The 27,473-nt window shown below is 44.7% G+C and overlaps 1 protein-coding gene across 1 annotated transcript in view; it reads left to right on the top strand.

Moving 5' to 3' along the window:
- LOC119504543 (latent-transforming growth factor beta-binding protein 2-like) overlaps nt 1–27,473 on the top strand; it is a 90,015-nt gene that overhangs the window by 59,959 nt on the left and 2,583 nt on the right. Inside the window, exons 13-40 of the mRNA XM_037796755.1 lie at nt 1,170–1,189; nt 1,439–1,475; nt 1,931–2,005; nt 3,120–3,245; nt 3,729–3,857; nt 4,060–4,179; nt 4,481–4,600; nt 7,311–7,430; nt 7,618–7,740; nt 7,854–7,979; nt 8,089–8,214; nt 8,391–8,516; nt 8,705–8,830; nt 9,332–9,457; nt 10,364–10,489; nt 10,759–10,878; nt 11,020–11,145; nt 12,885–13,007; nt 13,632–13,760; nt 18,964–19,092; nt 20,621–20,755; nt 21,762–21,968; nt 22,057–22,149; nt 22,482–22,610; nt 23,106–23,246; nt 23,474–23,647; nt 23,755–24,033; nt 25,779–25,928. Of these exons, the coding sequence (XP_037652683.1) occupies nt 1,170–1,189; nt 1,439–1,475; nt 1,931–2,005; nt 3,120–3,245; nt 3,729–3,857; nt 4,060–4,179; nt 4,481–4,600; nt 7,311–7,430; nt 7,618–7,740; nt 7,854–7,979; nt 8,089–8,214; nt 8,391–8,516; nt 8,705–8,830; nt 9,332–9,457; nt 10,364–10,489; nt 10,759–10,878; nt 11,020–11,145; nt 12,885–13,007; nt 13,632–13,760; nt 18,964–19,092; nt 20,621–20,755; nt 21,762–21,968; nt 22,057–22,149; nt 22,482–22,610; nt 23,106–23,246; nt 23,474–23,647; nt 23,755–24,033; nt 25,779–25,928 (3,561 nt within the window). The remainder of the gene's footprint in view (nt 1–1,169; nt 1,190–1,438; nt 1,476–1,930; nt 2,006–3,119; nt 3,246–3,728; nt 3,858–4,059; nt 4,180–4,480; nt 4,601–7,310; nt 7,431–7,617; nt 7,741–7,853; nt 7,980–8,088; nt 8,215–8,390; nt 8,517–8,704; nt 8,831–9,331; nt 9,458–10,363; nt 10,490–10,758; nt 10,879–11,019; nt 11,146–12,884; nt 13,008–13,631; nt 13,761–18,963; nt 19,093–20,620; nt 20,756–21,761; nt 21,969–22,056; nt 22,150–22,481; nt 22,611–23,105; nt 23,247–23,473; nt 23,648–23,754; nt 24,034–25,778; nt 25,929–27,473) is intronic.

The raw sequence follows: 27,473 nt of genomic DNA, 5'->3' as shown, positions 1-27,473 counted from the left end.
ACTCAGACCAGCCCGTCTGGCACCAACAACCATGCCACGTTCAAAGTCACTTAAATCCCCTTTCTTCCCTATTCTGATGCTCGGTTTGAACTTCAGCAAGTTGTCTTCACCACCTCTAGATGCCTAAATGCATTGAGTTGCTGCCATGTGATTGGCTGATCAGCTATTTGTGTTAACAAGCAATTGAACAGGTGTGCCTAATAAAGTGGCCGGTGAGTGTATGTCTGTAAAAGTATATGTCTGTAAAAGGGAAACTCGTAAGACTTGCGTAAGTTCGGAGCGTTATTTAGCCATTGGTACCAATGGATTAGGTTTTCTAGATTTATATGATGCCAGTATCTTCATTCTAGCTACAACTTAAAAATCGCAAATTGCGTTTATGTGTTAAAGAAATTAGTGCCGTTAAAAAGTATTTTCGTTAATCACATTAACTTTAACTCCTAATCTGTATTTATTACGCACTCAGACCTTGGGAGTTATCCAAACCTGGTATTCACTTTTACCACAACCCAACAATTCAAGGCAGCTGAGTGATACATAATAAAATTTTATTCTCTACAGGATGTAAATGGATTAGCTTTTTTATGAGAATTCAAACATCAACAGGATGTTTTCATCTCCATAAATAAATAAATGCTTAATCCAACCTCGAACATATTCGGAGTAGTACTCATGTGCCCCATCCATCAAAGTGAAACCCCTCTGAGCATCACAGAAATGCACACAAGTAATCCACATCGGCCATACATCTAAATCCTCTGGATTTTCTGTAAATGTATCTTCCTGATTTAATGCTCGTGAGATACTTTATTGGCAAAGCTACGACATTTTGATTTATATGAGGAGACAATTCTGTAAATATTTAGGGATTTTTGTCTTCATTATCAGAGATATCTATTTCCTTGTCTCTTTGCATTTTTCCTTGGCCGGTAGTCTGCTCTACTTTTTCTGATACAACTTTTCTCTGTCTGGCTTAGAGGAGAAATGTGCCGTAAGCTTTGCTTTATTAGAAATAAAGACCTCCAAAGCTGCCTGCGAGTCAGGTGCCTGAAGAGAACATGAGCTGTTGTGTATGTTGCTTGTGGTCAGTTGTGTTACTTGTTAATGCGAACAGAATGTCAACTTATTGCTACTGATAAACTTTTCCTCTTCTCTCCGTCTCGTGGCAGATGTGGAAATTCTGATCCCGGTGAGTTCTCTCTCCCTGTCAACCTCTTGGTACATACTTTTGAAATGTTTATCTTAGAGCGATATGCTCTAGCTATCTCAGCCAGAGGGTTTGCTATGATTATATAAGTTATTCAGGCCACATTTTGGTAGATGCACACACCTAATTAGCGCAGAATGTGACGACAAAAGCAGAAACACTCCATGATCAAGAATATGGGGATGAAATGTGACCAAAATCTTTGACGTGTATTATTTGCTTGTTTTCTAGCCAGCTGTTGTGACTGACTCACCACTGAAATATCCAGGTATTTGTCTCTTGGCTTCACTCATACAGATCATACAACACTACTGGTTCACTGTCAACAAGCGCCTCAGCGCTGATTTAGCATCTTGAAGCTCACGAGCCAATTTTCAGTCACGCACACACACGTGATGTGTCCTCTATAAATTGCTCACTCCGGTGGCAGTCTCAATCCTGCGCTGCCCTCACGCCAGCGAAAACATTGACATTAACGTCTGACTTTTGACTACTTTCAATGAGTCCACTTGATTTATTTTGGTTATTGTACTGTTTTTAGCCCCGGAGGAAAGAGTAGATCATTTTATATAGCTGCCCAGTGAGTGACAGCTGAGGCAGTAGTGGTTGGGAAAACAAGCAGTGTCTCGTTTAGCTTGTAGAGAGAATGAGGATTTACTATGTGTCACAGTGTTAGTGGTTCGCTGTGTTTGCACTCAACCCAGTCTCGATCCCTCCTCACAGAGACTTCTCCAGACTCCTCCATCATCAACCTGAGGCCAGATTCAGAGGAGACAACCCTCACTGACTCAGCCACAGGTAAAACATACATTACAATACACGTTTTAGGGCGCTTTCACAAGCCATGGTCCGTTTGGCTAGTCCGAATCAGAGTGAAATGGATACTTTTGGATCTTTTTCTTCTAACACTGTTATGGTTTCATAGTGCACAAATGAAAGTGGACCAAATATAACAATTAATTTGCTGAGGGGCGTGTACGAAGGAGCGGAGTGGTCTCGGACCGGTTGTTTTGATCCGCATGATTGCTGCGTTCACAACTTACCAAACAAAGCGTACCAGAGTTTGGTTAAAACAGACTAAATGTTGGCTTCTGAAAGTGCCCTTAAACACCGGGCTCTCTGGAAACACTGGATCTAAAATCACCAGTGCCTAATTGACAGGTGGGTATGGAGATGTAGGACAACCAGCACAAGAGCTGCACAGAGCTTAACTCTTAATTTTGTATGCTCTCAGTCAACCGTTGGCAGACAGCAGCACATCTCATAAGATATTTTATCAGGCTTACCCAGGGTTAAGCTGAGGAGAGCTTGTATTATGCTTTTATCTGACCCCTTTTCTCAGAGCCAATTTGCCTTGAAGATGCCGTCCTGCACAGAGGGTGAGAAACCAAGACTGAGTGTGCCTCTTGGAAGGGGAAGCTAACCTGAGTTGACACAGGCCAAATTTATGAAAATTGGAGGGGAGGAAGAGCGGATGACGGGGTTAAAGTGTGTGTTTTGGTGACAGAGAGAGTGAAAGGAAGAGTGATAGGGAAGATAATTTACAGCAATCCTATAGATACTGTAGTGAGTTTTCCCCTCCTTAACCAGACACAGTTCACTGTCTGTTTTTATCACAGCCCATTTGGACAGAAAAAGACAAGAACAACACTAATGTCAGGCTCTAATGTGCATGACCTGCTTCTCTCCGACCCCTTAGTAAGAGCTCCATACCACCTGTTAGACCGCTACAGTGCTGTAAAACCTGTCCTCTCATCCAAGACCTCACCTATAAAACAGCAAGAAGGGTTCTCATGGAAAACAACATGTGTTCGTGGAATGCAGTGTCTGTAACGTTACGTAACCCTCGGTCAAAGATATTCTCGTCTGCCTTCTGAGTTATGACTGTGCACATCTCTGTGGCTTTTCCTAGGTATCGACAAGTGTGCCTCCACCCCGGCCATATGTGGACGTGGGAAATGTATTCCCGTGCAGACTGGCTACACCTGCCATTGCGAGCCAGGATTCAAGCTCAGCGCATTGCAGACCAACTGCATTGGTAAGCATTGATGGGAGAAGGGAGATAGACGGGGGTAACGGTGGGACACTCAAACACCCACACATGCTGACACCAGAGGCTCCAGCGGCTCTGCCTGTCATCGTCTCTGTGCGAGCAAGTCCTCAACACCAAACATTACACGGCACAGAAGCCTTGAGAAATGAAGCGAGCCAAAAAATGAAAGGGATCCGTTTGTTTATGTTGACCTGTTCCGTGATGCCTGACAACAGCGTACAGGCCGTCCAAAGAGCTGCCACGGGGCTGTGATCCCTTACCTCACGATGAAGGCCTTGGCCGCGGCCTCCGCTCTACTCGGCTGGGCTCGGGCCCATCACTGAGGAATGCCTGCGCAGCAGAGGAGCTCCAAAGTCAGGGCTTGGAAAGTGTACAGTCTGGAACTGCAATGTAATGTCGCATTCGATCTTTCGTACTCACCTTTCTCTGTCCTCTGCCTTTACTTTCTTTCTCCGTCTCCCATCGCAGATGTGAACGAGTGTGACGAGGACCCGTGTGAAGGGAAGGGCCGCTGTATAAACAGCTACGGCTCCTATACCTGTCAGTGCCACAGCGGCTACAGCCAGGTGATCACCCAGAACAGGAAGTTCTGTCAAGGTGAGACACAGCCCAAAATGACAGCAGGAGACATAATGTTTCCAATGGATGAAAGCCACCACAGGCGGCTGTTCGCTTTCTGACTCTCAAGTCATTGTCTGTCAGCGCTGTTCATTTAAAACACATCCTGCCCTAATTAATGCCGTGGAACACAATAGTCACTTTCTTTTCCGTTCTCCTTGGTCTTCATTCAACCTGGCAGACATAAATGAGTGCAGCATGCCCAACAAGTGCCAGAACGGCGAATGCGTCAACACAGAAGGATCTTACACCTGTGAATGCAACAATGGCTACGCCAAGTCCTGGAGAGGCCAATGCGAAGGTGACATGCACGCACACACAAGCGCCTACGCACACGTAAAGTTCACATAACAGCACAATCCTAGCCAGACCTATTTGTTTGCTGCCATGAGTTAATGTGTAGCCCGCTAACAAAACACATGTATTTTCCTCTAATCGAAGCCAGGAAGAAAACTATGCTCAGTTCGTGACAGAGGGCTTGTGTGTTTGTATATATTAGCATTTGTGACCTCACACTCCCCTTTCTTCCATGCATGCGCATATTGTTTTAGTAACAACTAATTCAAATGATTATTTTCGTGTCCCGCCTTCTCCCCGAGCAGATATAGATGAGTGCAGAGATCCCAGCTCCTGTCCCAACGGTGTCTGCGTCAACACTCTCGGCTCTTTCCAGTGCCAGGCCTGCGGCCCGGGGTTCAGGCCTGTGGATGAAAGATGTGTGGGTAAGGCAACCCCACACCCCGTCATAGCAGCAGCATTACCACCGCTACCCAAACTCCTCAGGGTGTTTCCGACCGCTGCATGGAAAGAAGCTGGGTTTCCCTCTTACACTGTAAAAGCTTCCTGTATTAGGTAACCTTTACGTAGACAAAAGCCGCTGCTCCCAGTTGGCATCACCAAAAAAAACCATGGCAACAAGCCGTGCCGTTAATGACTTGCTGACAGCTTATGATGCAGTACAGTTTCAGTGAATTGCGGCTTTTTGCTCAAAGGGTCACTCTGACTGCTGATGTGCATGAAATTTATATAAAATAGATTGTATTTCATGCTTCAAAAGACTTTATATTAGATTTTTTATGTTAAGTGTGGACCTCTACTGGGCCCACACGACAGCCCAAAACCACAGTGATGATGGCTATATTGTGGCGGCCGAACACAACCCTCCACCCTCTCTCCCCATTCAGCGTTTCCACATATGATACGTCAACTCCTCCATCCAGCAGCCTCTGCATATCCCCAATATTGTTTAAACACATTCACCGTGTTATTGCTGATCTTTTGATATCACTGGCCCCCGTAAAAAGATTGTTTATAATACTTCAATTTGGGGGAGTCCAAATATTTTCTCTTGGCCACAGCCTTGAACAAACAGCATATTATTGTTGGAGAGCTCTGGCCACTGAACTGTTGGGCCCAGCGGAGGCTTTATTACCGCTGCTGGGCTAGGTGAGAGGACCGAGCAGTCACAGGAGATGTATGAGAAGGTCAAGGGGTCAATTCCCCGCTGTGAAGAGGTCCCGACACGCAAATAAATTCTCTCACTCACCCATAGTTTTGTCTGCGGTGCGCTGTAAAACTCTTACTGCGGGTTATTAGATTTGAATACACAAATGGCCAACAAACTCCATTTGGTGTGTGTTATGTTTAAGCGAGCACGCTCCCAACCTGAAAGTGGCCCTGTTACATAAGAGCCCGACTGGTTTTACTTACCACATCCCCTCTCTGTGACCTTGCACCCCCTCTAATTTGTTTGGAAACCTAAGCTCCTGGAGTGAGTATTCCAGAAATGTGAAAAAGCTGAAAGACAGAATGAGGATGGAAAATGTGGAAATTAACTTAGGTGGTAATTTGGAGTTCTTTTTAATCGATTTCTCAGCGAGTCGGACGACCCATGCCCTTGTTTAAAGGTTTGTGATGTTCTTGCCTCCAAAGAAAACACCACTTCAGCTATTTTCTGTTTGTGAGTCTACTAATGTTATTCATTCTGTGTAAATCTGGTGGTGTATAAATAGCAACTGAAGAGGAACCCTTTAAATGAGGGATGACGTTGGAGGTAAATATTTTAACTCTGAACATCCACCCAGGCAGCGCTAACAGGCCCACAGTATATGTCTGCCGCTGTGAGAGTCATATAAAACCTGAGCGCCGGATTTCCAGTGTTTGCCTCAGTCAATTGACGGTAGCGCAGTGGTTTGGGCCCAATTGGCCAAATCGTGGATAAGCCTAATTGCTGGTGTGATAGAGAAAACAGCTCCATTCCCCTGTCAGGGCTTATCGCGGAGGCCTGAGAGATGCCGGATGATTGCAGAAACAAAGCATCGGGCCATACTGACAGACGTCTGGCAGTGCCCACCGCTAGGCAAACAAAACCCAGTCTGTGACTCTCTCGCAGTGTTTTCACTGTGTGAGCTCTCTGTTTCAGCATCTCTATCACAGCCTCCTTTGCAGACAAATACTTTTCCTTCCTCTCCCTCCTTTCTCTTCCTCTTTCTCTTTTAATGTCTCTGTCTCTTGCACTCAATTAATCAGACCGCACACTTTCACCCAAACTGAATAATTACCATTGTTAACACTTGATTAATTCCACTATAAAGCATCATTTCTGCATTAGGTTTTCCACAAATACAATCCTGGGTTAACTGTTCTGACTCACGAAGTGGAAAAGACAGCTACTGCTGCAAATAGTAAAAGGCCTTCATGAATGAGGTTTGGGAACTGATGTAATTGTAATGACTGCTGTTTTGCAGTCAGACTAATTATGCTGTAATTGTTTCCCCATTACTGATACAATCGTTATTTTGTAAAAACGTCTTGTGTTTTTATTTTCTGTATCTTAGTGTTGTTTCCTGCTGCAACTGCCCAATTGTCCCTTAATTTTATGTTACGTTAAACGGTCGATACACCCAAATTACAAAAATAACACATTTCCTTACCTACCACAGAGTTTGGGTTTTATGTGCTTAGGTTTTGAGCATTTTGTTCTTTGTTTTTCTGTATATAATAGAGAGAAACGTTTGTTACTTTTACAACATTGAGAAATTACACTTAGAAAAGTCAACGGCAATGTTTTTTTTTTACTATGAAGACTTCATTGGAACTACTTTCTACCACAGAAATAGTCTCCAAGAAAGCTAACAGAGATTTCTCTGGATTATGTTTTCAGAGTAACTGGTACATAATGGGAAAGATGTATAAGATATAATTTTTTCAAAGCTGTGAGCAACACAACTGAAATTTCCATTTACTTTCATTGTATTGGGCTGGTGGCAGAAATCTCAGAGGTTGATATCTGAAAAATAATAATCTGCATGTCTGGATACCATTACCGGTAGAGTAAGTGAGACTTTAAATTTGGGTGAACTGACCCTTTAATCATGCAGTGTACTTGTTCTCAAATATGTTGTGTCCTCTCCTGACTTCTTCTGTCCTCAGATGTAAACGAGTGCTTGAACCAAACAGCGTGCGGTCGTGGTAGGTGTGTCAACACCGAGGGCTCCTATAGGTGCAACTGTTTCCAAGGATACAAACTCTCACCGGACAACGTTTGCCAAGGTAACTGTCAGTCAGAAGGTCAGTCGGGCATTATTAACGTCCCAACAGCTCAGTGAATAGTTCTCCACAGTGCTACTACAGAAGCCTTGCGGCACCATTGAAGCTATATAAAAAAGGCAACAAAGAGTTAGCGGTTGTCTTTATTTTATGAGGCCCCCTTTTTCTCCCCTCTGTATCATCCCTCCAGATGTGGATGAGTGTGCGCTCCCTGGAGTTTGTCTCCACGGCCGCTGTGTCAATCTGGACGGCACCCACAAATGCACCTGTAACCATGGTTACCAAGTCACCTCAGACGGCGAAGCCTGCGAAGGTCTGCAAAGGATTATCTAGAGCTGTTGGGCGTAACTCATCACCGCATACTTCTCAGCTTGTGGAGCTCTCTCGATAGCAGCATAATGTCTGCAAATTGTTTCTTTTTGTTAGATGTCAACGAGTGCGCAACTGGTAATGCGTGCCCAGCGGGAATTTGCATCAACACTGCAGGTTCTTACACTTGCCAGAGCTGCAGGCCTGGGTTTGGACCGTCTGCTGACGGACTGAGATGCGAAGGTATGAAATCAGCTGTTTAATGATTTTCACTAGTTTTCGACAAAGCACTGCTAGATGGTGATGATTTGTCTGCCCCAGTTGTGGTGAATTTGGTGTTTTGTGTTTCCAGATGTGAATGAGTGTGCCCAGGGGGACTTGTGTCTCGGCGGGGTGTGTGCCAACACGGAGGGATCCTACACCTGCACCAGATGTAAGGCCGGCTACAGAGTGTCTCAAGACCGGCAGAGGTGTGAAGGTAAACTCAATCTCCAGCTCCTCATTCAGTACGAACCATTACGACTGTTGAAGACTTACTCAACACATCTGGGCAGTTTGTCAGCTCACTGCTGAAAACTCTTTTGCAACTGAATTCCCTCCACATGATTCAGTCTTTATAGTGATCATGCATGTCTGTGCTGGTGTTTCACCCAGATGTTGACGAGTGCCAGTCCCTGTCTACCTGTGCCAACGGGATCTGTCTAAACTCTGAAGGCTCTTACACCTGTGAGAACTGCCCTTCAGGGTACAGAGTATCGTATGACGGGGAGCTTTGTGAAGGTTGGTTTATGTAACACCACTTGTAAATGAACTCCTGCATAACACTGTATGTATATTATTCAGCCTGAAAGAACTAACACTGGTGGGGTTAGTGGTTCTTGCCGTTAATCAGGATTATGGGTCTTGGCTGTAGAGACGCCCCTGTCCTGTAGTGAACGTCTAACAGTCTGTGTTTTTTTTCCCGTCAGATATTGATGAGTGTGCGCTGCCCACTACATGCCCCCAGGGAACATGCACAAACACAGAGGGTTCCTTCACATGTATCGTCTGTCAGCCTGGTTTCAGAGTCTCTGAGGATGGACAACAATGCGATGGTGAGGCTGTGTTTGTGCAGGAATGTTATGTTTGTACACTTGAACACAGGTGTGTGTAGCTTCTGCTCAAACATGCCAGACCTTGCCTTAATACCCAACAAAGTTGCGGTTGAATGTGCCAGCTCTGTTGAACACGTCTGCCAGCTGCTTCGGGCTGTATATAAACAGCATCAGGTGTGACAGCTTGGACCCGAAAGCCCCATCATCTGAGCCCTAAAATCCCAAAATACTCTTTCTAGACATCACATCATAGCTGGATCCCGGACCCCTCCGCCTCTGGCACCGTCATCTGATCTCTTGCTCAACACAATGAGAAACCAGCCCTCAAATAGAAACAAGATGATGTCAGGCGAATGTTCTGCAGATAGCTCAGCTAAAACAGATAGAGGTGTCGACATATGTAATTCCTAGTTCCAGTGATTACCGATCTAACTGATTACAACTGGCGGGCATTTATTTATTTGAAGCCAGAGATGGTGATCTGTGCTCTGATGTGTCCAGATGTGGATGAGTGTTCGGTGGCTAACGTGTGCCCGGACCAGCTGTGCTTGAACACCCCAGGATCCTACACCTGCAGGAGCTGCGGAGCCGGCCTGCAACTGTCTGAGGATGGTTACGGCTGCGAGGGTAAGACTACCTCTGTGTTTACCTACCTGTTTAGACCACTTAAAGCTGTCACTATTGTAAACATTGTACCAAAGTTATAGTCAAAAAGCAACACATTAGACCCAGAACATGATTACAGAAAATCTTAACGGTGCTCAGTAATTTGTCATGACGTGATTTATGACATCAATGCAGTGAAACGGCTGCTTTGACGAATCCAGGGTGGTTAGATCTGTCATGACTTCATGGGAAGCATAAAAGGAATGACTGTTTAAATGGATTCAAACATTAGCCTCAGTTAGTCATATATACTGCGGTGTGTTTTCAAATGGAAGCGTGGATGTAGCCCAAAAGGAAGATCCCCTACTGATATGTGTCTTTGCGCTGGGAAAAAGTTTTACAAAACAAGCCCGAGTCCAAGTCGGCCTCTGATAGGATTTTAATGGATGTGTCTGATGCCATGGAAAATATTAAGGGCTTAATTTGAAATGAAGTCAACCACTCCCCTCCCCTGCCTTCCACGTACCGCAGCAAGCTCGCCCTGGTGAACTCGCTCTGTTCACCCAAAGGCAAAACGGAGCCGTCTCGGTCGCTTAACAATGGCCCGCACTATTTCCTCGGTAAGAAATACAATCTGTGCCGGCTCGAGGAATTTCCAATGATCACATAACAGCGAGCCAGTGACTGTTTGTAGATACAGTAATTATGCGCCACCTGTAATAGCTTGCTGTTTTGGATTCGATGACCGTCCTGCATACTTATCTCTCCACCCTTTTTAATAAAACACTGTCAGTGCGATCTAATAAAGAGGGCTTTGCTTACTGTATGGTAGGCTGAGCCACACACACACACACACACACACACACACACACACACATCATTTTTTAACAGATAAGACAGTGAGCGATCATTTCTTCTTGTCCTTAGACATTGACGAGTGCCAGGACCCAGGTGTGTGCCCCACGGGTGTTTGCACCAACACAGAGGGCTCCTTCTCCTGCATGACCTGTGACCCAGGCTTCACGGTGGCACCCAACGGGCTCTCATGCGAAGGTAACGGCGCAGTGGGTGGTTCACTGTGGTCACTAAAATTCATGATTTTCACATCCGTCATCTGTTCCAGCACAGTGTGGCCCACTGTAGTGAGAATAAGTCATTACTTGCTGATGGTGATGCATGACTTTTCTGACATGATCACTGTGGTCTGGAGACTCGTCATCCAAATGACAGAACTTGGGCAATTTTGAAGTGAGACCCAGTGATTTACAGCTGGTGTGAATGTGTCATACTGATGACATCTTTGTGTGTGTGTGTCAATGCAGATGTGAATGAATGCGAGGAACCCAGCCTGTGTGTGGGAGGCCAGTGCACCAACACCATCGGCTCCTATAGCTGCTTCTGTCCCGTTGGTCTGGAGATGGTTGATGGGACGTCCTGCAGAGGTATACACACACACACACACACACTCACATAGACTCTGAGTCATCTAACACTTAAAATATACCATTAGTGGTTAACTGCTTCTTGTAGCTTGCCTCATGTTGGCATCTTGACACAGCTGTGTGTGTGTGTATTTGTGACAGATATCAATGAGTGTTTAACCATCGTGGGGATCTGCGGAGAAGGAGACTGCCTGAACACTAAGGGCTCCTACACGTGCCTCTGTCCTGATGGATATACCACCATCAACGGAGGGACCGGCTGCCAAGGTACAGTAACACACTTCTGCAAGAGCAGTAACAGCAATGTGAAATTATTTTTTCTGATGATTTAATAGGCTTTGTGTAATTGGGTGAGGCAAAATTGGAGAGAGTTGGTTATAATGTAGTAATGATTTTTAGCCCATATTACTCAAGTCATTTTACAGTAACCTTGTTGGCTTGCACACGTTTCTTCAGTCAGTGCAGGCAGGGTGACAGACAGTATCCTCAGCACACTGCTCTGGGTGCTGAGACCAGGCCTGGGACCCTTGGCATGGGTGCTCACGCCGGCCTTTCTGTGTAATGGGCCGTGGCCTCATCAACTGTCTCAGCTCGCTCTCCGCTCGGACTTCGGTTTGATGTTATTCCAGCCGCACCCAGTGACCCAGTGGTCACAGCGATGGGGGAAAAAATGTAGTGTGATCATCAGCAAAGGAGGGCTTTTCTTTTCAATAAACCAGAGCATTTGCTGTCAAAATACATGAAATAACTTTGGCTAGGATGTCAGCATTGGATCAGTGTTATTTCTGGTGTGTCTCGCAAGTACAGTAAGAGGTGAAGTTAAGTAAACGGCGGGATGTCTGGCGGTGAAATATCCTGTCGTGATGTAAAGCAGGTAGGTTTGGATGGTCAAGGCCCCTGCAAGATGTTGGCATTGGTCCTTTAACGTGCAAGGTTGACTTACAGTAGAGGACAAGATTCAGTCCTTGAACAGGGACATTCTTCTCCTGAAGCTTTGGCCTCGGAGTGCCTTCAATATCGTACACAGACTCTGGCCCAGCCTGCATCAGGTACTTTGGCTGCCCTCCACAACAAATATAGGGCTCTAATTATCCTATAAATCAGCAGTTGTCGTATATTTTCTTGCAGCCCGCCATTGTGTGTACAGTGCTGACACAATGAAAGCCAGACCCCTCTGACATGAGCCTGCAGTGGGAGGAGAAGGGAGGATGGGGGTATGTGAGTTTATGGGAATGAACGATGGGTTTACTAGTCAGGTGAGGCCAAAATGATGCTTGGCCTTGACCAGGCCAGTCTTTCAGCGAAAACAGAACATAACGTAATAAAGTACTGACAGCAGACTGAAACACATCAAAATTTAATCCAAATCAACAGGTTGTGCCATGACCTTGCCGGGCCTTTCAATACAGGCTTTGAAGTCCTTGAATTAACTCCAAAACTATCCAGTCACAGCATATTTATGTGTTTACTTATAGTCTGGGATATTGTTTTTTTTCCCCCTATCTTTACGAACGTGTGTTTGCCTTGTCGTCTCTGAAAGATTCATCTGATTATCAAAGGTTGGGAAAGGAGGACGGCCTTTTCCCCAGCGATGAATTTTCCCCCCGCTTTCTTGCCTCCCCCCACCTTTTACCGCCTTACAAGTTATGTTGTAATGCCGCAATTATCCACCAATCTACAGCTAATCAAGCATGTCGCATTCGTTATTAATTTTTAGTCGGAGGGAAATGTTCTCAGCCTGAGAAGCTGGGGTAGATGTTTTGTTTCCTGTTTGCCAGTATACTGTTAAGTGCTCCAAATGGCCAATGCGTCTTGTGCTCAGACAAGCGCTTGATTACACATTCTTTGTGCGATACTTATGAAAAGGAGCGGCGTTCCCCGTGGACTCAACAAAGACAGGGGATATTTAGTGATAATCAATATGTAACTAATCTTGAGATCCGCCCTTTCTCCAATTATCTCTCTTAATGTGTCGGCTTTTCTTTCCCCCCTTCTCTCTGCCTTAGACGAGGATGAATGCAGTAAAGACAATGTGTGTGTCCGGGGCGAGTGTCTCAACACCGACGGCTCTTTCATGTGCTTGTGTGAGGCTGGCTTCAAGTACAACGCTGACACGGCCGACTGCGAAGGTAAGACAGAATGAAACGCCCTCGTGATGTTCTGTTGTGTATGTTGACCCCCAACTCTGCACTGAGCTCTCTACTCTCCGAGTAAACCAACATGTCAGCATTAGCGGTTTGATCGTCACGCTACATTTAGACTTAAGCGTACCCGCTATAGCACAGTTGGCTATGATTGATTATCTATAGGCAGTGGGGACTGGGGCTCCAGTGAAAGTGTCCAAGCCTGCCTTAGAGGCTTTCCTCCATGGTCTCAGGAGTGAGGGGTGCCTGGATTACGTGGCTGGAGCCCTGAACTCCCTCTCCCCTGAGGGAAGCATGAATGACCCCATTGTGAGCAGGAGGTGTTTCTCCCTCTGGAACGTCTCCCTTTAGCTCCTTCACAAGTTCTTTGGTTGCTGTGATAATATTGTTCTTGGCCATTCCTGTTGCCTGCTGCGTTTACTGAGGACAGCCACACCACAGGCCTCCTGGCCGACTCCTGCTGCACAGCCATTACACTGGAAGCAGCGGAGCAGTGGGGGGAATGCGAGTGTGTACGTGCGTCTGTGTTAGTGTCTGATTGCACATGTGGTTGCGTTTGTGCCTCTGTTTGTCAGATACTAACCAACATCTGTCTCTTTCACTGTACAGACCAGAATGAGTGCAAGGAGTTTGGGAGCTCAGTGTGTGGTACCTGGCGCTGCGAAAACACCATCGGCTCCTACCGGTGCTTCATGGGCTGCCAGCCTGGCCTCGAGGGAGAGGACGCCACAGACTGCGGTGAGTGGTCAAACCGCGTATAGTTAAAAGACTAGCACACACAATTAAGTTAAGAAAAAACAGGCAGATTTTGAGGCTTTAGACTGAAGCAAAAGATGTATGCATTGTATAAACTTTCCTATTTTTGTACCGTTCACCATTATAGTTAAAGATAGAGGAGAGCGTAGCCTCAAATCAACTCTGCATACTCTTCAGGACTGTCCCTCTGTGCATAGATAATGATATCTGTTTGGCACGCAGACACAAAGAGGCTGATGTGAATCAAAAAGCTATCAGGTACTCGAGGTCTTCCTGCACAAGAGGCCATGGGGGAGATGAGGAGAAGTGGGCCCTGAAATTGGGGCACTTTAGAAAGAGGAGTGCACTGTCATTGGAGGCGGTGTGTGAGGCCAGCAGCTGATAATGGTCTCATCCTCCGGACAACGGAGCTAATGGTCTGGCAGAGACACACGGTGGAACCTGATCACCTCCTTTTTGAGAGGGGATAAGATTGTCCGGGCCTTTACCTCTTTTTCTCCCCTGTGGAGGAGCCCAGTCACCTGGGTTGACTGGCTAAGTTCGTACTTATGCTACATCTGGGTCCACTGCTGGCCAACAACAACAGTCACATCTCCATGACCACCAGAATACATGAAGCTTTCTGTGTTTACTGGCAGGATTATACACCTTGGGCTTCACATATTAATGTGGTTTGTTGCACAACCATTTGAGTTTATAACTCTTTATTTTGTAGCACAGCATTGCTCATCTTTGTTGCTCTCATAGCACCATAAAACAACAAGTCTGGTTTATGAGGAATACGAGAGACAAATACAAAAGGCCAAATATTTTCCTCGTATCAAGACAGAATCCAAACAGTCACCGGAGAGTGACAGGCGCGGCGGGGAAAGCAGCCTGAGAGCATCCGAATGGAATGATGTGTTGGACTGCAGATGGAGGCTGTGGGTGTTTGCGGGCGATTGTGTGCGTATGCGAGTGCGAGTGTGTGCGTGCATGTGGTTAAGTGTGGGTTTTTGCATCCCCGCTTGTGTGTTTGTGTTAGAGAAGGAGAACCAGAGACTGTAACCGTTGTAGGGATGCACTCGGAGTGCACATATTCTCATGACCCTGACTTTTTATTGGACTATCAACAGATGGAGATCAGGGGAGAATATGCTGATCAGTGACAGATCAGACCTCCGCCCCCTCCATCACCCTGAGCCCCGGCTACGTGTGGCTGCCTCCTCGCTGCACTTTATGGTGTTGCCTGTCTGGCACCAGCTGAAGAGTGGCGGGGCCTGCAGTGTGATAAGGGCAGATTGAAACCAGCTGCTGACCTCCGTTCCTCCTAGTGTCAGAGTCAAAACACTGCTGAGCTGCTCATATAGGTTCAAATCAGTGCCATGTTATGTGCTGTGAATTACACAGTTTCTTTCCTGACATGTCCTGTAGAGCATGATAGAATTTGTAGATGGGACCTGATTGAAAAAGCTTCACATTGTCCCCCTAAACTCCCAGTTTGACTCCTCCGTAGAGGTGCCCGCTTTCCCCCGATATTATGTTGTGACACGAGCTGTTGGTGTTTTCACTAGACGCCACAAGAAACACTTGTACGGCTCGGCATCGACTCACAACCCCAGTCTGAGAACCAAGCCCTCTCACCCCTCAGAAGCCCACGGCTGCTGCACACAATAGCGGCTTGTTTCACCTCACGACTGCAAATTGTGGGAGATGCTGCCGTCACCCCAATAAAAGTCCAGGGAGAGAGCTCAATTACTCCGCGGCATTTTTGTCTGCTTGTAAAAATCATCAAATATTTAAGAAGAGGCCAGACACTGTAATTTGCAGTTTCTGCGAGGGGCGTTTTATTTTTACTCACCGGCCTTCGAAGGGGCAGCGGTTGTCTTTGGCTCGGCTCGCGGCGCTCATTTAGATTTAGAGGCCATAATACAAAAGGGGAAAACAGGGTTTTTTCCACAGCCGCGCGTCAGCTGGAACTGTGCAGTGTAATTCTGCTGTGATGCTGTACACACGGCTCCTTCACTCATTGTTTTTTAGCTTTAATTCACCATCATGCTCATAAATTCCCCCGAGCTATGCCTTGTCTTTAATAAGGCTTTACCCAAGGGCGGAAATTGTCTGTGGTCACACTCTTGCCAACCTCCCACCCCTTTAAACGTATAGAAATCTGAAGACTTTACCATGTGTGTGTGATCATGCTGCTATGCAGAAGTATGATGATGTTTTTTTCTTAGACGTACACACGTGATATGACAGCTTGACCTCCGCTTTAGTTAACCCAAGACAGGTTGTAGATGTAATGTCAGATAAAGTGCACAAACATGCTTCCCTGAGAACAAATACCTTGCCCAGTCGCGTGTGAAATAACCTCTGCATATGGGTCCAATCAGACAAGGGGTTGCCCGGAGAATATGGGAGAAGTGTGGGCTGCGGAGGGTGAGCCAACAGTCACCGATTCCTATAATATTGTTGCCTGCCACCATGTGCTCCAGATTAACACATGGCACAGAGACCCACGCCATTAACCCTCCCAACCCCCTAACCGCAGCATCACCAGATCCAGGAAGCAGGTCCTCCCGGGTCAGACCATTAGGATAGGTGCCACCTCAGCTCCTCCCACCTCAGCTGAACTCCTCACCCTCTCCGCTGCCTCACTTCTTCCCTCTGGGCAATTTACAGCTCTGCATGCGTCCTGACGTAACTGATTATTACATGGAAAGCCTAAGAAAGGCAACCCCACGTTGCTGCTGGTGTGAGACTAGCTCTTGGTGGAGTTATCTCATTTTGTATTATTCATTTTTTCCCATAAACCATTAGTGGTGTGATCAGCAAGCTGACTCCATGCTTGTGGAAGGCGGATCTAAACGGCTGGTCAAGTAAATGCGGCCACTCAAACTCCATCAAAGTCAGATACACAGAAAAAACAAAGGCCATTAACATTGTTTTGGTCCCGATGCTCTCATTCCTCCCCGGGATGAGGCTTTGATTGCATCTCATCACAACATGTGGTTTGCAACAGATTTTGTTCCATGTTACACATGAATGAAAATCTGCCTGCAGACACTGATTATTTTATATATTAGCGGGGAGCTTTCATCGCCTTCCTACACAGACCTCCCAGCTGGCGGCCGCCGTCATTCCAAACTCCACTTAAGCTCTTCACACTCGAGGAAACGTTCCTCAGACTGATATATGATACTTTTCACCTTATGCTGTGGGAACATTCGTCTTCAAAATGTATTTTTCAATTACTTGTAATATTGTGTAGTATCCAAAAATGTTCGCCACTTCTACACCGGTTTGGCATCCCGATCCTCAGCTGCAAGATGCAAATCTAACGGGTTGGCGGTTTTCAGTATGCGTCCATGGATTCTCCCTCTATCATCCCAGCCATTTGAGCCCACGCGTCTATTCTAGCAATGCTTCTCAGCATTTTATAGTCAAAGGTTTTACAAACGACAAAGGCAATTTTGTCTCGGCAGTTTTATTAGCTTGTGGGAGCCCCTGTCTCTGACCCCAGAGGCATGTTAGACAAGTGGCCAAGTCAGGACAGGAAGACTGACAGAGGACTTGTCCCCCAGCGAGCCTGACAAAGTAGTTGCCTGTGCTGGAGAGGAAGACAGAGCCCTGGCCAAGCACACTGTTCAAATCAAATAGCTTGTGGTTTCTCTGGCCTACTTTCTCCAGTTGATACAGCCTTTATGAGTACTCACAGGCTAAATAAAACTGGTTTAGACAATATGTGAATGACTGTGCTTTGCACTCCATAAAGGGTGCCACTGGATTTGACTTTCTGTCCTAACTGATGTTAGGGGCAGACTTATCCAGAATGAGCCGTTGCAAGTTTATGAGACTGTTTAGTTGTTGCGATTATATCGTCTGCATTTTTTCACCCTGTTTTTCTCAAACTCCAGTGGAGTTGCTGTTAGTCATGGAAACTTTGAATGGAATGGTCATGGAGGGTTGTTATGAAACTAAAAAGTCAACAAAAACTGCTTCTAATAAATCAGACACAGTGGTGTGTCCGCTAATTTGATTAGTGCAGTTTGTATCAACTGTCATAATAATAATAATAATGTTCCCAAACTTAACGACTTGCAGAAAATATACAAGCACTGACTTCATTTCATCTCTGACTGAATAGATTATTTCTTAACTGAAGATGTGGTTTCACATGAGTTGTGGAACAAATCTCTCGTAAATTTATTGTCAAAAGATGTAATTACAGACCAAAGATTGAAAGAGATTAATAGGCCGTTTTGTATCGACGTTTATGATCTGAACAAGTAAACACTCAGTAAAATGAACAATTCAGCAGAACTGAAAAACGGATAAATGGTGGTTATGTGACCCTGAAACAGATTTAAGATGTTAACATTGACCAGAGAATAAATTCACGTGACTAAATAGTTTTTTTTCTTAAACAATTATAATCAGACTTGCCCTCCCGCAGTATCAGTCTCTGGCCTCTCTGCTGTACTTGAGACGCCAAGAAATAAGAAATTGCTAACAAATGTTGCCTTAAACAGCGAGCGGTAGGGAACCAGCAGTGCTGTTACATGGTCCTCAGCTTCCATGTCTTTATCTCACACACTGACACATAGCATGTAGTCTCTCCACTGGTTTTATTAAGCTTGTTTTAATATGATTTATTGCCATGAAAACAACGAACTACTGTAGGCTGCCGTCTGCCAGATTTAGGTCTAAAATCAAGTCCTATGCTCAGAATCCTTTCGTGCCAAACCTGAAAATCTCAGCCATCTTTCTCCAACTGCTTGTAAAGTGTTCTGCTGAATGCTGGCTGCATGCTGTAAACTCCTCCGTGCCTCTTCCACTTCGCCAACATCCCAGTGACCTAAGTGTCACTTCTCACTCCACTGACACAACCAAAGAACATCCAGTTTTCCAGATCCCGCAACCACACTCACTCATTACTGTGTTGATGCAGAGAGAGAAAGTCTCCCTGAATTGATTTACAAACATCAAAGTTTGAAAACCCCTTATGACGAATCGTCTCATCTGTACACCGTTACTGGCATGTTATGATGGCGGTGATTTCTGTTGTTATTGTTGTGAGGTCGCAGTGGCAGGGATGTTTATTTTGGAAAAGGTAGCGCCGTGTTTACAGAGGAGTATAGAAAGTGTGTCGCGCAGCAGAGTGGCGTTGTAAATATTAATGTTGTGCTCACATCTCGCCCCGCAGATATTGATGAGTGCGTCAATGAAACCATCTGTGGGAACCACGGCTTCTGCGAGAACACAGACGGATCCTTCCGCTGCCAGTGTGACCAGGGCTACACCAACCCGCCAGAAGACATGAGCAAATGTGTCGGTCTGTAACTGCTCTTCAGTTAATATTCATTGCACATTACAGCTTAAAAGATAAGCGTGGTGATACTTTTATGTTTTTCTAAAAGACCTATGAGAACACCAAAACCAACAATGAATTAATCAAACTAACAAGTATTGTCTGTGTAGCCAAAGCCTGATGCAACTTATTCCTCTGGGCCATAGAGCTACATTTACTACGTTTACATGCACACTAATATTCCACTATTATTCCAAATTAGATAGGGGTCATGTAAACGGCATATTCCATTTGGATATTCTGAATTAGGCCTTATTCTGAATGGAGCATTTTCCGATTAAGACATGTCGATATGCCGATATCATTCAGCTTTTAGGAACATGTATACAGGGTATTCAGAATATGCATCTCACTCGGGGTTTTTACAGCAATTTTTGACACACGGCCTCTTGCCCGTTTACAGACAGCTCTGTGTGTTGTACACAAACCAACTAGCCAACACTTTGCAGAGATGCATGCCCAAAAGAAAAGCCCACATTTCTGGTCGGAAGGAGAATCACACCTACTTTTAAACATTATGAAAGACTTGGATATCAGCAGGTTTTTCGACCTTTTCAAGAAGCTGGTTTAAGGAATGAAAGAGGGAGGCTGCGTTCACAAGGTCGAACTAATCCGCCACCAGTAACGTTAATAGTAGAGTATGCACGGCTGCATGTACACGGGATTATTAGTGGAATATTCATTTTCATAAGCCACGTAAACAGTTTAGAAGGAATATTGTCTTTTTTTGGATTAAGGGCAAAAAAAACTAAATATTTTGTGCATGTAAACGTAGTCAGTGTTAAAATCATTAGAGCACCAAATGTGTATACATCCGCGTCTGAAAATAGTTCCCAACAAATGCTCCATTTACACCTGTTTGAATAATGTTTGCTAAAAACTACCCCGCCCAGATGTTTGAAAAAAAAAAGATTTAGCCTTTTTTGGAAATGAAAGTATAGTGTATATCTGTGACCCATTTTGAAATATTTATATCTTCATTGGGAACGTTGAGATCCACAAATAGAGTATGAAGGTTGGAAAGTATTGAGAGATGGACTAACGCGTTCTTGGTTTTGGACTTTTCTTGGGATTTATTGAAAATGCGAAAAATATAGAATATCACCAGACTTATTTTTTAATTATTATGTGAGACTGCAAATACTTTTTTGTCACTTTTACTAAGCAAATTTTAACAACTTTCAACATTTTGAGTAAAGAGAGATGAACTGATTTGTTCAAAAATCTGATAACAACCATTCAGATAAAGGATCTGTCAATGCACAAATTTAGAGTATACAAAGAAGTGTAGATTTAATAGGGAATCAATCACTACAACGAAATGTATGAATCTATACTGCACTTGAATTCATTATTTGCTGTCTGATATGAATTACTCCAAGAAAGAGATGATAATGATGGTTTTGTGTGACCTTGCTATGACCTTGTTGAGCACATGCCTGTGCGTACGTGCCTGGTTCCACCTCACGCCCTCCTCTCCTGTCTTTCTCAGACGTGAACGAGTGCGAGATGAGCTTGGCGCTGTGCGGGGAGGCCCTGTGTGAGAACTTCGATGGCAGCTTCCTGTGCATCTGCCCCAACGACAATGAGGAATTTGATCCCATCACCAGCCAGTGCCGCTCCCTGGGTAATGGAGCAGGACTAGCACTCACAGTGACCCACGGGACTTAATTCTCCATCCCATCATTGGGAGACGGAGTTTTCCCGGATTTAATGAGCCGTCTCTCATTATCCAAACAAGGGCGACGAGGTGGACATGACTTACTCCACGTCTCTTGACCTGGCTGTTTCCATTTGTTTTATAGGCTGGGGTTATGGTTGGGTGGGTTGCCTGCAAAAATTTCTATTAGTCTAATCCCTCGAAGGAATGATGAAGTAACTCCTCCAGTAGAGCCAAGTAAATACCCTGAGGGCCTAGTTACTGTAAACCTTTTTCCTCACCAAGACAAACAGGGATAAGGTGTAGCTATTGGCAATTAGTGCTAAAGACACATTGCTCTCTTCTGTGCTAAAACGATTCTAAGTGCAGAGGTTGCAGATATGCAACGTATTGCAATTTCAGAATGACAGAAAAGGTCTTTTTGAGTCATGGAAACACCATCACGTCTCCGGCTTGATAGGCGTATGTGTACACGAGTTGGGCGTATTTACATTATTAAGCGGCGCGCCCTCGGCGGGGATGTTTTTTCTTCTGCCTGGGCACTAAACCCCAGCTATGCCTTTGTGTACCTTTTTGCCACATTCCGCTGTTTGCTTTTGACGTGTGTTAATCAATCATGTGAGAGTGAATGGTGTGTTGACTCACATGCCAGTGTTTCCATTTGGCTAAGCCTGCAGCTTAAGGGCGAAATGCCTGAGCCAACGCCGTCGGACAAATGAGCAGGCTCAGCAGTGGCAGGCGAGGGTAACGCACTACCTGCTGGAGGCATGAGGACGCACTCGATGCTGTTACTGCATGATGATGTACTACTGCAGTGAAGCATCTATTGTAACACCTCAATGAGGAGATTTGAGTTCAAACTGTTCTATCAATTTGCCCTCCTGAATTACCAAACCACCTCCACAGGTGGTAGCTAATCATGACCTCTGACCTCCCTGTCCTAAAGAAACGCTTCCTTTTTGTTCATCTACAGCTGATATGGACACGACTCCCGCTGCTCGAGTCCCTCCGTCCGCTCCCTCAGACGAGGAGAGGAAAGAGTGTTACTATAACCTGAATGATGCCAACTTCTGCGACAACGTCTTGTCTCGCAACACCACCAAGCAGGAGTGCTGCTGCACGGTGGGGGCCGGCTGGGGGGACAACTGCGAGATCCACGCCTGTCCTGTCCCAGGAAGAGGTACGACAAGAGGCCGATAATGCATGTTGTAATATGTGCCTTTTTTTCATCTTCTCTCTCACTAATGAATCCAATTTGTGTTTTCCAGATGATTATAACCAGTTGTGCCCTCATGGCAGTGGATTATTACCGCTGGCTGTTTCCGCTACACAAAATCTGGGAGACCAGCGCCCTTACATAGGTACTCTCTCGCATAAATACTTACTTGTTTTGTTGATATCCTTGAGCTTTTATAGCTTCCCTTCATGCAAATCTTTACATTGCCACAGAAAAGTGCAATGTCAGCAGCCCTTTAAAACCAGATAGACGGACATAATCCCTCACCACATTTACGAGGCTGTCTCTACAGCTGGCCGAGGCTTAATGGGATACCTGCCTTCTTACCTGACTAATTTCTGCGACAGTAGTGTGTCTTAACAGCTTCTGACGTTTAAAGCAGGGTGCCAATGTTTTGACTGTTTCCATGTCACTTATGTAATACCAAGGTGTGAATCTCTCTCTCTCTCCCCTCAGATGCAAACGAGTGTGAGATGTTTGGATCAGACATTTGTAAGAATGGACAGTGTTCGAATCTCTTTTCTACCTACACCTGCTACTGTCGCTCTGGCTTCTACTACGACAACATCCGGCTTGAGTGTGTGGGTAAGAGACGGCATCTATTTACTTTTTACTAGGAGCTCAAACAGAGCGTTTCAGACAGAGGGTGAAAAGAGGTGCTGCAGCATAGCAGGTATGAGAAAAGTAAAGCGTTTTTTGAGCATTAAAGCATGTAGACCTGTTGTAGTAGAAATGCAAAATACAAGTATGCACTTGAAAATTAGCATAATAGGTCCTCTTTAACATTTTAAACATCCTTATTACAGCAATAGATACACTGTCATTGTATGGGTATTTCATCAAATAAAACTGTATCCTTTGTCTGATGCCAGTGTTTTGACTACTCGTATGACAAGACCACATTTCCCATAAACCTCATTTCTTTCAGCCTACATTCTGATTTTCCAGAAATCCACCACTTTATACAGAAAATGTGATTCAGTGGTATACTATCAAAAACTTAATGTTAAGATCTTTAGAGGCTGCTGATCTTTTATCCTCTAGTTTGAATAATAATCCCATGTCTTTTTGTGCTTTTAGATTACGATGAGTGTGGGTTTGGAACCGCCTGTGAGGGCGGAGCGTGCGTGAACACGGCTGGGTCTTTCAACTGTTTCTGCAGTCCTCCATTAGTCCTGGACAACACACAGCGGCGCTGCATTGGCCTTAACGCCACAGAAGGTGTGACAACATTTTAAACTGAAATGTTAAGTTTCACAGTGGTAAAATTTTTACTTGTATTTTACAAAGAACAGACCTTTAACTGAGTTTATTGTCTGTAATGAGATATTTGATGGAGGTGGGGTTCTGTCCAGTTTTCTTTCACTACCACAGAATGAGATATAGGTGATATAAACAGCTGTATCTTTAGTTTATGTTTTTTTCTCCCTCCTCATTCTGTCTCTCAGAAACTCTAGAGCCTGATCACGATGTGCACATGGATATTTGCTGGCAGCGTCTGGAGGGGGACCACGTATGTTCAGAACCGCTCCAGGGACGCAGAACTACATACACCGAATGCTGCTGCCTGTACGGCATCGCCTGGAGTGGACAGTGTGCCTTCTGTCCCCGGAGAGACTCTGGTGAGACGCAGGATGCAGCGATTACACTGTTTAATAATTCCTGTTTTTGTATTAACACATCACTAATATCCAAAATATATTACTCCACCGTGTGCTGCTGTATTTAGAGGACTACGCAGTGATGTGCAACCTGCCTCGGAGAGGAGGGACAGACAGTCTGCGAGAGAGGCCGGGATATGAGTACGGTCTTGAGGGGCCAGAGGATCCTGCGGAGCCTTTTGTTCCTCCGTACTGGGACAGTTACGGCAGCCCTGCAGGACCCTATGACATCCCTGAGGGCGTTCCTCTCTTCAATGACAATGACTACGGCGTTCAACAACCACCTGCCCGCGTTCCCATTCCACGACCACGGGAGCAGCCGCCACGACCAGTGGATCCCTATGCTGGTGAGTATATGCATCCTGAGGATTTCATCCCCAATATGTTTGTCGGTTGGAGCATTTTGTATAATATACAGCAGGGCTTCTTAAAGTATTTTAACTTTTTTTGGTGGGGGGGGATTATTTTATAATTTTTGTAACTGGTCATTGAAATTAGTCTTTTTAAATTAAATAAATTAAATTAAATATATATATATATATTATTTAATCTAACCATTTGAGAATAGCTGATATGCAGTATACTATATGCTGTAATGCAGTGATGAATAAAATAAATTATGAGTTTTAGTCACTGACAATCTGTGACAACAACACAAAAGATCACCAATAGTTGCTCCCTTAAGACGGCTCATAGCTGACCAGTGATGTGCAGTGAAGTCTTCAACCTCATCAGTAGCAATAGCATTGTGGAAAATTACAACATTAAAAGTACACTCTTGCATTCAAATGTTTATTTAAGCAACACCATGTAAGTATTACCTCTACCTTAAAGTGTCTATAATTCAGCTGCATATGTGTTTCCCCACTTGACACTTCAATGCGACCTGCCTGATTGGATTTATTTCATGGTCAAAGGAGCGCTGTAAAACGTGGGGTTAACACATTTAATTTCCTATAAATTCTTCACAATAAAAGCCCCCATGTTTCTTTTTGCTGATGATGCAAGACGTTTGATAAATTGTCCGGATTGTGCCCGCATGCTGTCCACACCTCACTGAGATCCGAACTCAATGTGAGCCAATGAGAGTAAGATCCGATCTTGAATCGTAAAGACTTGACAGCTAATGGGTCCTGGCATGATCAAATGACAGAAGTCTCACTGAGTGAGTAACCACGACCATAAATTCTTCACAATAAAAGCCCCCCGTTATTTTTGCTGCTTACTCTTCCTCCAGTATCCTGCACTTGTAGGATAGTAGACTTGTTTTTATTGAAGAATAAGCGCAATCAAATTCGGTGAGGAACACATTTTACTATAAATTCTTCACAATAAAAGTAATAATACAATTATTTTTTATTTAAAAAAGCTATAATTTTAAAGCAGGAAAATCAGGAAATGTTGGGTTTTCATCAACAGTAACTTAACACGACTCAGACAGCGGGTCTCAGCTGTGCTCCAGCCCCGGTTTTCCTCCTCTTTTCTCTTTGATCATGCTGTCCACACCTCACTGAGATCCGAACTCAATGCGAGCCAGGCCACCTCAGCATGTGGTCTGGCTGATCGGATCCCAATGCGAGCAAGATCCGATCTCGCAGCGTACAGACCTGACAGTTAATGCGTCCTGGCGTGATCGGATGATAAAAGTCACATTGAAAAGACAAGTGTAACCAAGGCCATAATGAGTTTCAGCTCATTGTTTAGCTGTCCTGCCCTCAACTTTATTGTTTTGGTTCACTCTCACCGTTCTCATAGTGTCGTTTTCAACAGCAGTGAAAAAGCTCTAAAAACCCACGGTACTGTACACTACCTGCTATCTACCAGGACCAAGCAGGCAGGTAAAGTTAGCGACTAGCTGGTGAATATAGTGGAGAATTTAGCAGCTAAAGAGCCAGATATTTCCTTCAGTAGTTGGTAGAGAGCAAAAACAGAGCTAACATTCATCATGTGGCCAGAAACACGACTCCAAATGAATGATAACGTTGCGCCGTAACTGCTGGATGTGCAAACAAAGGGTTATTTTCTAATAATAACAACATCACAAGATGTTTTTTTAACAAGTGTTCTCTTCCATATTTCTGTGTCCAATCAGAGCGCTACGATGGCTTCGAGGGTCTCCGAGCGGAGGAATGTGGAATCCTGAACGGGTGTGAAAACGGCCGCTGCGTTCGCGTGCGAGAAGGCTACACCTGCGACTGCTTCGACGGTTACGAACTTGACCTGAACAAGATGGCCTGTATAGGTGAGTTCATTCCCCCAGCGTCTCTGATATCTCACTCAACAGACCACCCACATGTAGACTCGGTGTTCCAAGGTAAAATGTTCAGGGACTTCCTAGAATCAATACGAATCTATCACTTCATTTAATCTTGTTTCAAAATGTGGTGTTGAACCTCGAAATCAAACCGCGGTGAACTTCAGGTTTAAGCCCTTTGGAGCCGGGTCTTGGATTAATTTCGGTGAGGTAACCCTTCATGCAGTATATCATCAAGCTCAAGGAGAAGCTTTGAATTTAACAACCTTGCATTAAGTTATGTTTTATGGGAAACTAATGAAAGCAGTGCACTTCTCAAAACCACCTTGTGTTTCCCTTTGGTCTTAAATTCCCCAGTCACACTCTGCCAAGAGTAAGGAGGCCTTGAATCTCAGCCACTCAGTGTATTACATGAGATACTATATCTTTTAAGTGTACTTTGTTTGTTTTGTGAGAAAGTGAGACTGTCTTGTTGTAATGAAACGCTGTGATTACAATATTCTGTTATCAGCTCCAAGGCCAGACGTTTTCCCAAGGAAAGTGATTGAATTCCGACCCTGTGGAAACATGTGGGAGCTGTGCAGCTCGTGCCATGCCTCCTTTTATAAATATCACCACTAGCATTTCCCCAGCAGAACATGACATAAATAGAAAGAGGGCCATTTGAAATGACAGTCAGACCTCCTGTGCTGAAAAAGGGAAGGAAAAATCACTTGAAGGCCAACAGGAAACATGATCCAATGCATTGTTCATTTTACCATCCAGTGCACCAGATCGCCGGGAATTCAAGTTCAGATCCCATCCAGCCGACACGCAACATGACGGCATGTTTAATTAAAGAAATACAAGATGTGATGTTATGCAACATGTCATTGGTGTTCAGTGAAAACCCTGTACCTCCAAATATGAACGTCTGTGGAGCTAATACAAACACACTTGTTTACTGCTCACAAGACTGCACAACGTTTTCAATGATCTCACCTCCCTTAAGTTCCATTTATTAGCTGTTGTGGAGCTTTGGATCATATCACATGATCTTTATCAGCACGTGGAGTTTGCCCACTTATCATGGAATTGTATATATGGGTGCAACTAATGATTATTTTCACTTTCAATGAATCCGCTGATTACTTTCTCGATTAATCAAACGCCTTGTTATGTCCGACCAACAGTCCAAAACTCCAGAAAGTCCAGTTTACTACACAGGAAGCAGACAAGCAGCAAATCCTCATATTTGAGAAGCTGGAACCTGAGAAAGTTCGGCATTTTTAATCGGAAAAAAATACTTCTTTTAACAATTAATGGATTAGCAAAATAGTTTTATTTAATGATAGTTTTCTGTGAACTTTAAGGACTTTTCTTCGTTGTTAGTTAAAGTAGTAGGTCATGGGCTACATACTGGGGTGGCTGTGGCTCAGTGGGTAGAGCGTGTCGTCCTTTAACTACAAGGTTGGCGGTTCAATCCACGGCTCCTACTGTCTGCATGTGTACTTGAGAGAGACACTGGTCAGTTGCTCCCTGAGCAGCTTCACA

This window comes from Sebastes umbrosus, chromosome 16 (assembly GCF_015220745.1).
Source record: "Sebastes umbrosus isolate fSebUmb1 chromosome 16, fSebUmb1.pri, whole genome shotgun sequence".
Taxonomy (NCBI): domain Eukaryota; kingdom Metazoa; phylum Chordata; class Actinopteri; order Perciformes; family Sebastidae; genus Sebastes; species Sebastes umbrosus.
Note: the sequence above shows the minus strand (reverse complement) of the source record. Positions and strands in the feature narration are given on the sequence as shown.